This window comes from Coenobita brevimanus, chromosome 34 (assembly GCF_032717465.1).
Source record: "Coenobita brevimanus isolate Jiangsu-jjx chromosome 34, ASM3271746v2, whole genome shotgun sequence".
NCBI classification, from domain to species: Eukaryota; Metazoa; Arthropoda; class Malacostraca; order Decapoda; family Coenobitidae; genus Coenobita; species Coenobita brevimanus.
This window is the reverse complement of record NC_136987.1, coordinates 3752985-3765484: the sequence shown is the minus strand read 5'-3', so window position 1 is coordinate 3765484 and position 12500 is coordinate 3752985. Positions and strand designations below refer to the sequence as shown.

General features: G+C 43.5%; 1 protein-coding gene across 1 annotated transcript in view; it reads left to right on the top strand.

Annotated features, from left to right (window-relative positions):
- The window catches only part of LOC145396080 (contactin-5-like), a 101911-nt gene that overhangs the window by 54280 nt on the left and 35131 nt on the right, over positions 1-12500 (top strand). Inside the window, exons 4-5 of the mRNA XM_080269546.1 lie at positions 563-640; positions 1844-1982. Of these exons, the coding sequence (XP_080125672.1) occupies positions 563-640; positions 1844-1982 (217 nt within the window). The remainder of the gene's footprint in view (positions 1-562; positions 641-1843; positions 1983-12500) is intronic.

Genomic DNA, 12500 nt, shown 5'->3' with positions numbered 1-12500 from the left:
CGCTATACAGGGTGGTCTGAAAATAGCGCTGCACTAGAGCCTCGCCTGATGATAGTGTGTGGGCTGTGGGGACGGCTGGGTCTGCTGGTGTGGGCGTGGGTGTGGCGGTGGGCGTGGGTGTGGCGGTGGGCGTGGGTGTGGCGGTGGGCGTAGGGAGTGAAGAAGTGATGTAGACAATCATAACGTTGACTGAGCCATTCCATCAACGCACGAGAGAGAGAGACAGACAGAGACAGAGACAGACAGACAGACAAACAGAGAAAGAGAGAGAGAGAGAGAGAGAGAGAAGGGATTAACCTGTTTACTACGATCATATTATTTCTATTCATTCCCTCCCCGGACAATTTCCTTCACCTTTGGGGGGGATTTATCGAACTGGGGGATTTATATACAACATTAATCAGCCTCCTCAGTAAGGGAGGGATTTCCAGAGCTCAATAAATCCGCCTGTTTTTAGCTAGAACAAAGTAAAAAAAAAATAAAGCTCCTGGGTTGAAAGTCGAATCCCCTGAAAATGATACGGCCTTTATTGTGGAGTCGTAATTTGTGTTTGTCTTTGCAGGTGTCGTGGATTCGGCGTGAGGACTTGAAGGTGTTGACAGCAGACGAGATTACCTTCACGACAGACTCACGGCTTCAGGTAAGTGTGTGTGTGTGTGTGTGTGTGTGTGTGTGTGTGTGTGTGTGTGTGAGAGAGGGAGGTGGGGATGTGTGTGTGTGTGTGTGTGTGTGTGTGTGTGTGTGTGTGTGTGTGTGTGTGTGTGTGTGTGTGTGTGTGTGTGTGTGTGTGTGTGTGTGTGTGTGTGTGTGGAGGTGGATGTGTGTGTGTGGGAGGGGGTGGATGTGTGTGTGTGTGTGTGTGTGTGTGTGGAAGGGGGATGTGTGTGTGGGGAGGTGGATATGTGTGTGTGTGTGTGTGTGTGTGTGTGTGTGTGTGTGTGTGTGTGTGTGTGTGTGTGTGTGTGTGCATATGTGTGTGTGTCGTTAATGGAGTGCAGGAAGTGAACCCTGTGGACTGCTGGCTGAAGTTCACCTGAGTCTACAGTCCATCATTCTCCTTTCGGGGGATAGGGAGGGAATTTAGGGACGTTTGCATAATCAGGCAACTCCACCGCTCGGCCATATCAGTGCCACCACACGAAGGCGCCCCTCTCCAGCCCCGTGAGTGAGGAGTGACTGACAGGATTGAGTGCGCGTGATTGACTGGGTGTTTGTCGCGTGATTGGAATCCTGTTGTCGATGGCGTGATTGGTTATTGAGCTGGGGAGTAACTATTTGCTTTGATGTCTGCCCCTCTGACCAAGATCCTATAGGTCTTTCACACAACCTGGCCCAGAGTTTCGTCCCTTTACAGTTTATTTCACGAAGATCAGTGACAGAAAAAGGGACAGTGCTTCGGCTTCTTGTTGATGGTGTGGGTTAACTGGCTGGGTGATGTGTTTATGTAATAGTCCATTCACCTTAACTTGGTCCAGATTTCAGTCCTTTTTTTTAAGATTTATTTCACGTACCTAATTGCTTGAATAAGACAACACTTCGGCTCTACATCCTTCCCATAGCACTTCTTCGTGACTAGCGTTGTATTTGTGTTAATCACTTGTTACGGATAAGCATTCAGAGGCGAGAAGATGCCAAAATGAGACCAAATTAAGTTGAAGGGAGAGGGTGAGGCTGTTATCTCTTTTAAATGCTAGAGATTTTTCATGGAGACCATTTCGTATTCTCTTGAAAATGTTGACATTAAAGTTACATTAATTTACATTTTCATTGATGTCTTGTTCCCCCTGTATTTCCCCTATTTTTCCCCCTATTTCCCCTCAGTATCCCCTCTGTCTGCCTTCAGGTGGTGGCGTGGCGGGAGGGGTCGGTGTGGGCGTGGGACCTGGAGATAGAGGAGGTGGGTGTGGAAGACGCGGGCGTGTACGAGTGCCAAGTCAACACGAGACCCAAGATCTCTCACCTCGTCACTTTACACGTCCACGGTGAGTCTCTGATGAGTAGTCTTAAATCTGGGGTCAGTTTTTATGTCCTTACGCCACCGTCACCATCAGACATCATGAGTCGTAACTGAGGTAAATATTTGTCTTTACATTGAAGTCATTTGCCCTAATCAGAGACGTTGTTGTTATTGTTGTTGTTTTTGTCCCAGGCTCATCTGGACGCGAACCCAGTGGATCGTAGGAAACTAGTCACTTCAGCCGGGCGCTCCCAGAGATTATTTTGAGATTATGTTGATAAATTGTGTGTGCTGTGGAAGTGAGGTGCATGGGTGAGTGTGCTGTGTTGTGAGTGGCGGCATTACAGGGACTTTGTACAGACGCTTCAATCCACCATCCTCCTTGTGGGGGGTTGGGAGGGAATTGAAGGGCGTATGCATAGCCTGGCGGGTCTGCAGTCAGGATACATTGGTGTCACTGCGGAGAGGTGTAGTTCCCCAACACCTACAGACTTAGTGAAATGAGGCGACACGAATCCATAGAATGTATTTATTTATTTACCACATACTTAGTGAAATGAGGCGTCACGAATCCATAGACTGTATTCACTTATTTACCACATACATAGTGAAATGAGGCGACACGAATCCATAGACTGTATTTATTTAATTTTATCAAGATATACTACTACTCCTACTCCTACTACTCCTACTACTACTGCTACAACTACTACCAATACTACTACTACTACTACTACAACTGCTGCTGCTGCTAGAATGTGTTTATTTATTTTTATTAAGTAATACTACTACTAGTACTACTACTACTGCTGCTGCTGCTGCTGCTGCCACTACTACTACTACTACTACTACTACTACTACTACTACTACTAACACTAACACTAACACTACTGCTCTTACTACTACTAACACTACAACTGATACAACTGATACTAACAACTACTATTTCACTTAACATCACTGTTATTATTATTATTATTATTATTATTATTATTATTATTATTATTATTACAATTACTATTACTATTATTTTGCGAGGAGGGGTGTAATTTAGTAGTGTGGAGACCATCTTGCATTCCCCAGGGTATCGTGACAGTCTTTAATTTCTCCTCTGTACCTCATGCCATCCTCACTCATGTTGCTTTACTTTTTATAATACTTTTTATTCCGGTATTAAAAAGCTGCTTATTTGCTTTCACCAGCTTTCGTTTCTTTTATGGTCATTTATTTTCTGTTCTACGTTTACCTTCGTCTCTCTCTCTCTCTCTCTCTCTCTCTCTCTCTCTCTCTCTCTCTCTCTCTCTCTCTCTCTCTCTCTCTCTCTCTCTCTCTCTCTCTCTCTCTCTCTCTCTCTTCTTCGTATGCAAGAGAAGGAGGCCAGAAAGGGAGCAGGTGGAAAATGGTGTTTGGCAATTTTTGGAAATTTATATAAAGAAAGCACAGTAAAAAATATAAGAGTGTGTGTGTGTGTGTGTGTGTGTGTGTGTGTGTGTGTGTGTGTGTGTGAGAGAGAGAGAGAGAGAGAGAGAGAGAAGAATATGAGTTTTAATAATTCCATCCTCATGTCAGTTTTCCTTTGTTATAAAAAAACTAATTAAGTTTATTCGAATACAAAGACTTAATTATCATTCTGCTGTTTGGGTCTGATAAGTAAAGATACCACAGTTCAAGGAAAATTGTGAGAGGCAGGAAGTGATTAAGTGTGTTCGTATTGCAGTTGGCACTTGAAGATGTTGCAGTTTTTGTAATCTAAGTTGGAGTAGTTGCATATCCAGGCCTATATGAATGTAAACCCGGTGGACTGCAGGCTGAAGCTACCCCTCTCGTGCAGCCCACCATCCATCCATTCAGGGGATAGCGAGGGAGTTGAGGGACCTTTGTATAACGAGGCAGTGAAGTCGCCTAGTGTAATCGATGCCACCACGTCAAGGCGCCACTCCTGCCTTAGATTTAAATAAAGGGACCATTTTGCCCTACCTAGAATACAGAAACCAAGCCTAACTACAGGGATAACTTCGATATTTAAACTCTGAAAACTTTTCTTCCTCGAGATGGCCCGGGCACGAAAGAGGGTGGAGGGAGGTGTTAGACGAGACACAGGCAAAGAAACGTACTCATCACATATACATATAAAGAAAAACGTGTATCAGTGACTGGAGCTGAGAAAAAGTATAAGACTGAATGGAAATTAAAGATGCGTTGTGTTTCGTTCAGTTCAGGACATACAAACTAATCCACGTCATAATGATAAATAGCAAGGAAGTGAGCAATAACTTTAGAAACCCAGTGAAATGATCTCCGAAGCCCAACAAACTTTCCAGAATATTATGTAAGCATTTGATAACCGACCGACTAGAAAGGACCTGCCATTTCTTACCACTTTTTTTTCCTCCGGGTCTTCGTGCCCTCCAACCCCTCTGGAAATTACCCCCATGCCCCACAGAGAGACGCCCCATGATTAAGAACCTCTGGAGTATAGGAAATTTGTCCCTATGGCTGCAGCGGCGTGAGTCCTAGGGTTATATTCGAGCGGGCCTGGGGAGGAAGGAGTGGGACTTAATTAGCTCCTATAATTACACCCCAAGTTCAAAGGTCCCCAAATTTCCTGGAGACTAAGTGCGTGCTGGGCGAAGTACTAATTACGGACTTAATCAGGTTAGGGGAGCGGGGAAAATGGAAAAGAATGCGAGAACACGTTTGCTTGCCGGCACTCTCTCGCGTGGACCCAAACACGACGGGAGCGACATAAAAGTGCTCCGCCAGGCAATTAATGGTGTTGGAACCTCTTAGGGGGCTTGTTCTCATCCCCCTGCCTCTTGTTTCGCCCTCTTTCCTCCTCTCCTTGCTCCTAGGTCCTGCCTCACCGTATTCTTAGGTGGGGGAAATAGGTCAGGAGGCATTGTGTTGTCTGGCTCTATTGGATTTGGGGTTAGATACACACACACACACACACACACACACACACACACACACACACACACACACACACACACACACACACACACACACACACACACACACACACACACGTATCTATCTGTATCTATCTATCTATCTGTCTATCTATCTATTTGTCTGTCTGTCTGTATACATACATTAACTGTAGTAGTAACCTTTCTTACTGGGATACTGTTATTGTTGCTGCTGTTGCTATTTCTACCAAAGAAGTTGGACGGAGGCTATATATCCAAGCGTGTCAGTGTGTCTTTGTTTTTTGTGTACATCTCAAAAAGTTGCTCTTGGATTTTAGTGAATTCTTATGGGTGGGTTGGCAGTGGGTCAGAGAAGAGTTGACTAGATTTTGTGGTGGACCCGGATCTGGATGCAAGAATAAATATTAAATTTTTTGAGCGTTGGCGGAGGTATGAGCTTTTTTTGACTGTGAAATAGGGCAGACTAAGACCGTAGAATTAACCAACTGTGTGTGACCGTAAAAGTATGCGTCCGGTAGGAAAGAGGTATTACAGCAGTGAATCGTAATTTGTACTGGCGCTGGCGGAGGTATGCTTTCCCTGAGTGCTTCCTGGTTTTTGTTGTTGTAATCCCAGGTTCATCTGAGCGTGAACCTGGTGGTCTGCAGGTTGAACTTGACCCTTTCCCGCAGTCCACCCTCCTCTTTTCGGGTAACAGGGAGAGAGGGACGTTTTGCATAGTCAGTGGAGCTGGCTGGTTATATCGGTGCCACGACGTGAAGGCATCCCTCTCCAGCACCTCCTAAAAAGAGAAAAGAATCAGAAGAAAAAAAAGAAAAATAAATAAATAATAATGATAATAATAATAATAATAATAATAATAATAATAACAATAACAATAAACAAATAACACATCCCCGTACCCAAGGGCTTAACTTTTTTTTTATCACCCTGCGTAAGAGAAATATAGCCATCACAGAGAAAAGCATATTATATAATCCGTAATGCACCTGGAAAACTCATTGCAGGATTTCTGTGCCTGACTTCATTCATTATACATGCAATACTGATACTCTGATAGATTTGCATTATCTTCTCACACCAGCGGCAGTATCTCTTCTCTTATCCTGTTTCTATGCATTTACTGTGCGGGGAGGCTGGGGGAGGAACGCCTTCAGGTGGTGGCACCGATGTGGCTGGGCGATGGAGCTGCCTGGGTATACAAACGTCCTTAAACTCCCTCCGTATCCCTCTAAAAGGAAGATCGTGGACTGAAAAAAAGGGGGGAACTTCAGCCTTTAGTCCACTGGGTTCAGACTTCAGATGAACCTGGGGTTACAACAACAACAACAACAACAACAACAACTACTACTACTACTACTACTTCTACTACTACTACTACTACTACTACTGCTACTACTACTACTACTACTACTACTACTACTACTACTACCATAATCTCTTTGCTCTAACTTGGCCTAAAATCTTATCCCTCCATCTTGAACGCCAAGTTATAGAGACAGACGAACAGTGTAATATTATGCTAGTCACGAAGAAGGGCTATGAAAAAGATGTACAGCTTTGGCACTGTATTTTTCTGCCACTGAGCTATGTAAAATAAGCTGCAGAAACACGAAAATCTGAGCCAAGTTGAGATGAAAGAACTACACTACTGCTGCTGCTACTACTACTACTCCTACTACTACTACTATTACTACCACTACTATCCACATCCACGTCACCATCCTCATCCCCTGTTGTTTATGCATGGGGCTGGAGTCACTGCGATATTCTGAGTGGCAGATGCTGGCAGGTGTAGACAGGTGTTGGCAGGTGTAGGCAGATGTTGGCAGGTGTAGGCAGATGTTAGCAGGTGTGGCAGGTATTGGCGGGTGTTGACAGGTGTTGGCAGGTGTAGGCAGGTGTAGGCAGGTGTTGGCAGGTGTTGACAGGTGTTGGCAGGTGTTGGCAGGTGTAGGCAGGTATTGGCAGGTGTTGGTAGGTGTTGGCAGGTGTAGACAGGTTTTGGCAGGTGTTGGCATGTGTTGGCAGGTGCTCATGTCCTCTGCTTTTTACACACTCAGGGATTCCAATGACTGCTCTGGTGAATGCTGGCTCGAATTTGTAAGCGCACATCTCACTGGAACAAAGTTGAGCATTATTATTATTATTATTATTATTATTATTATTATTATTATTGTTATTATTATTATTATTATTATTATTATTATTATTATTATTATTATTATTATTATTATTATTATTATTATTATTATTATTATCATTATTATTATTATTGTCTACACAGGATGTCAGAGGAGTTGATTCTAAGGTTAAATTTCAGTAATAATTGTCGTATCCTGATGGGTCTAATTCTGAGCCTCAACAGAGCTACAATTATTGATAACCTTATGAGTGAAATTAGCCTCCATAATTAACCCATAAGGCCATCAGTAACTGTCGATTTATAAGGGTTAAGGCTTGGACTAATGCGAATACATTTTTTTTAACCAAATTTCCCTCATATACCATTTCTCAAAATTACACCCTCTCCCCCTAGGCCACTCTTAAATAGGACTAGGACTACATTGACGGTAAATATACACAGATCAGAATAAGTCAGAGAAATGCAGGTAATGTTCAGAAGTTTATTAACCTTCTCAAACTCATTTCAGTCAGACAAGTTTAATTTATAACCTGAGATTAATTTCGCTGTCTCATTTGGTTATCCAGAAAGTTAAAGCCAAGCAAATTTAATCAGCCAAGGATAATTCGTCTCTGCTCAGTGCTAAACAAGAAAGTGAATGCCAGTCAGGTGTAATCAAGGTAAGTTAGCATCTGTAAAATAGTTACCTTGAAAGCTAAAGCCATACAGGTAAATAGTGTTGGAAAGCTAAAACCAGACAGGGAAAGCCAGCTAAGGTTTATTCGTATCTGTCATAGCTTTACAAACTGCTGGTCAGTGATTCTCGCCAGGTAAATATCCAGTACTGGGGAGAATCACCTGTAAGACTCATTAATGCAGACAGCGGAGTGAGAATCATTCGGTTTTGCTACGTGTTTCTGTTTTACATCGAGCTTGCTATCTCCTGCGCTACCTAATGATGATGATGATGATTACTACTACTACTACTACCACCACTACTACGACGACTACTACTACTACTACTGCTATTTGCACCACCACCACCATCGCCACCACCACTAGCACTGTATGCACTGCGCTGTGATTAGTTTTTTTTAGAACCTCCAATATTACCATCTATCATCCATCTTTCTATATGTCTATCTGTCTATCTGTCTATCTATTAAAGGTGACATGGTGTGCATAGATAATAAAGAAGAGGAATCAACCCTTCTGTCAGTGACGCATCTTAGTCTTTCGCCTTCCAGGATAAGAAATAAATCGTCCCCTTATTAATAATGACCCCGAATCGAAATAAGCCGCTGGGATCGTATTTTCGTCGGGTATGGACGCTACCTAACACCTCTTCCTAACCGATTTAGTTTGGATATTACCCCTCACTGCCTCCTCTGTGTTACCTAAATCATTGTCACATCACCAAACTCTGCATATTTATCGTACGGAGCGACACTAGCCAAAATAAATAAATGAAATCGGTAAGAAGAAGGTGTTAGGGAGCTTCCATGCCCTACTGGAATATATAAACTCTGGTGATAATGTTTCCAGCGCCCTTCTTCTCACTCCATCTCTTCTGGATCATCAGCTTTGATTAATCGCGCCCGGATTTGTGGGGTACGAACGGTAATCTCACAGTCCGTCGATTTACAGGGAAAAAGATAAGAGGAAATTCATACGGTTATCAGAGCTTATCATACTGTGGCTCATATTCTTATCGATCAAGGAAGCTCCCCAACGCCTCTTCCTAAGCGATTTATGTGTGGATATGGCTTAGTGTCCTTTTGTACGCTTTTTATGCAGAGTATGGCGATAGCGGAAGGGTTTTTTGTGCCACAGAGGAAGACAGTCAGGTGTAATCAAAGAAATAATTCGCTTAGGAAGAGGTGTTAGGGAGCTACCACAACTGACGAGAATAAGGGTGTATGTTCTTATCGACACTTGCTCTGACTATACTCTATTTACTCTAACTTGGCCCAAAATTGCCATCTCTCCATACTGAATTATGGGTGGTAACAGTAGAATGACATTAAATTACGCTGCTAGTCACGAAGAAGAGGTAAGGAATGGATGCAGAGCCGTAATATTGTCTTTAGCGAGAGAGAGAGAGAGAGAGAGAGAGAGAGAGAGAGAGAGAGAGAGAGAGAGAGAGAGAACTGAGCTACGTGAAATAGGCTGCAAAAGGACTAAAATCTGGGCCAAGTTAAGATGAAAAAAGATGGTGATATTTTCCTAACAGAATTAAAAATATATAATAAAAAATAAAAAAAATAATGATAAAGAGTCTTATTTTTTACACTCAAGCTTTAAGAAGTAAATTAAAAGTAATATTTGTATCTTTTAAGGTTACACTACATCATCATCATCATCATCATCATCATCATCATCATCATCATCAAGCCTGCAGTCCACCCGGTTTACTTTTAATATGAATCTAGGGCCACAGTTACTACCACCACTACTACTACTACTACTCTCTCTCTCTCTCTCTCTCTCTCTCTCTCTCTCTCTCTCTCTATATATATATATATATATATATATATATGTGTGTGTGTGTGTGCGTGTGTGTGTGTATGTAGTTCTCTCATGTGGATGGGTACCTTTGCCTGTGTATGTATGTATGTATTTTTGTGAATGTGTGTATGTGCTTATGTATGTGTAGGGGGCGACTGTGTGTGTGTGTGTGTGTGTGTGTGTGTGTGTGTGTGTGTGTGTGTGTGTGTGTGTGTGTGTGTGTGTGTGTGTGTGTGTGTGTGTGTGTGCAATATTATACGTGGATGTGTTGCATGACCAATTGCATATCAAGAGATTTTTGGTTGCACAGACACATCCTCCTTCTCTGTCTCCCCCAGCTGCCACAGGCCCCCCTCCTCTTCACCCTCACCCTCTCCTGCCCTTCTCCTCCTTCCCTTCTTCCCCCTCTCCCTCCTCCCTTTCCTCCCTCCTCCCTCCCTCTTTCCCTCTCCCTGTCCCCCTATCTCCCTCCCTTGCTCCCACTCCTGTCCTCTTCGTCCCCTTTTTTCCACTCTTCCTCCTCCAAAAGCTCCCTCTCCCCCTGCCGTTTCCCCTTCTTTTTTCCCTCTCCCCCTCCCTTCTCCCACCCTTCCCCTCCTCTCCTCTCTCCTCGCCCTCCCCATCCCCTCCCTCTCCCCCCTCCCCTCCCCCCTTCCCCCTGCCCCCACTCCCCACCCCCCTCAGGGAGAAAACCTTGCAAAGAAAAAAAAATGAGCCCAAGAACATCTTTGAATTTAGCTCCTCTTTCTTCGCCTCCCCCTCCTCCTTCCCCTCCCTTCCTCGCCTCTCCACTCCTCTTTCTCCTCCCTTCCTCGCCTCCCCCCTCCTCCTTCCCCTCCCTTCCTCGCTTCCCTTCTTCCTCTTTCCCCTCCCTTCTTCGTCCCCTCCTCCTCTTTCCCCTCCCATCCTTGCCTCCCTTCTTCCTCTTTCCCCTCCCTTCCTCGCCTCCCCCCTCCTCTTTCCTCTCCCTTCTTCCCCTACCCCCTCCCCTTTCCTCTCCCTTCCTCGCCTCCCTCCTCCTCTTCCCCTCACTTCCTCACTACAATCTTGACGACCTGACTATTCCCGACGGTACCTGACTTGACCTGACATGACATGACGACCTGACATGACCTGACATGACTTGAACTGACATGACCTGCCTTGACTTGAACTGACATGACCTGCCTTGACTTGAACTGACATGACCTGCCTTGACTTGACCTGACTTGACCTGGCTTGACCTGGCTTGACGACCTGACGACCTGACTTGACCTGATTTGACCTGACTTGACCTGACATGACCTGGCTTGAACTGACATGACATGACCGACCTGGCTTGACCTGACTTGACATGACTTGACTTTTGACCTCACCTGATTATTCACTGCTTCCTCCAGGGACTTTTTTTTTTTTTAATTGCCAAAATTTTCATATGGAATGGTGCCAATTTTTTTCTTTTTCTTTTTTTTGCTAGGAAGAAGGAACCAAAGGCCAGGATCCCGAAAATTGTTCCCTCCAAGAAAAACCAATTAAAAAAAAATGCTAGCGAAATTCAAGCTCCTATTTCTTCACCAAATACCAGTTTTTATATATATATATATTTTGTAAAGTATCTATCTAAGTCTATCTGTCTATCTATCTATCTATCTGTCTGTCTGTCTGCCTAAAGTGTTTGCATATATATCCTTGAATACAGTGATAGGAGAAAGACAAAATCAATTAATCTGAATGCAATAATAATGTTCCCAAGAAATTTGAGAAAAGAAGAAAGATGATAACAAAAGGGAGAAAGGAGACAAAAGGAAAATGAATCGCTAAGGCACTGGTGTTTGAGCGTGAGAGGGAAGAAGGAAGAGAAGGACGATGAATCAGAGTGGGAGGAAGGAGGAGGCGAGATGGAGGAGACTTGGAGGAAAGGAGGAATGGAGGAATGGTGGGCATCGATGTAGGTGGTGATAAAGGAGGGAAGGAGTTGAGGGATGGAGGGCATGAGAGAGAGAGAGAGATAAAGAGAGAGAGAGAGAGAGAGAGAGAGAGAGTGAAAGAGAGAGAGAGAATGAAAGCAGACACCTAACAAATGCACCTAATCTCCTGAATGACATGAAAAACTAAATAGATCATAGGACGGACTGAAGATATCAAAAAAATTACTATATATCATTCTAATTAAATAAGCTCTCCAGAACACCCTAGCAAAAATGTATATAAAAAAACTGGCGCCTTTTTATCCCCACAACTATGTATTATATTCTTTTTCGAATTCTCTCAGCGGCGGGAAATTTTGAGTGGTGGATCTGAAATGCATAAAACTTGTAATAAAAGTGACACTTCCTCCATCAGGGTTTTTGTCATCCTAATTCTTTTTCTCTTTTTCTCCTGTTTCTTCCTTTTTTTTTGGGGGGGGGGGGAGGGGCTCTGAATTTGGTGGTGTCATTTCTAGATATGTGTGGATATTTTGGCATCATCTTCGTCGACGTCCTCATCGTCATCATCAACATCATCGTCGTCGTCATCGTCATCACATTCATTTTTTTTTTTTATCATCGTCTTAGTCATTCATTTAGCCATTATTTTTACCCTCATCATTATTGTCATGATCAGCATCATTAACATCAACCTCTACGTCATCATCATCAGCATCACCAGCAATGTCATTATTGTCATTATTACCATCATCAAAATAATTATCATCACCACAGTTGTCGTCATCCTTGTCATTATCATCATCATCATCATCACCTTATCCACTACCACTACCACTACCACCACCATCAACTCTACCACCACTACACCTCCCCCTACCACTACTACCACCACCACCACCACCACCACCACCACCACCATCATCATCATTCCTACTGTCAGAGAAGAAATAAGCAAGAGGAATTATGGAGGCAGAAAAGTAGCAGAATTATAGTCAGAGCCCAGAAATGGTTCTTAGTTACGCTCATTTATCAAGCACACACACACACACACACACACACACACACACACA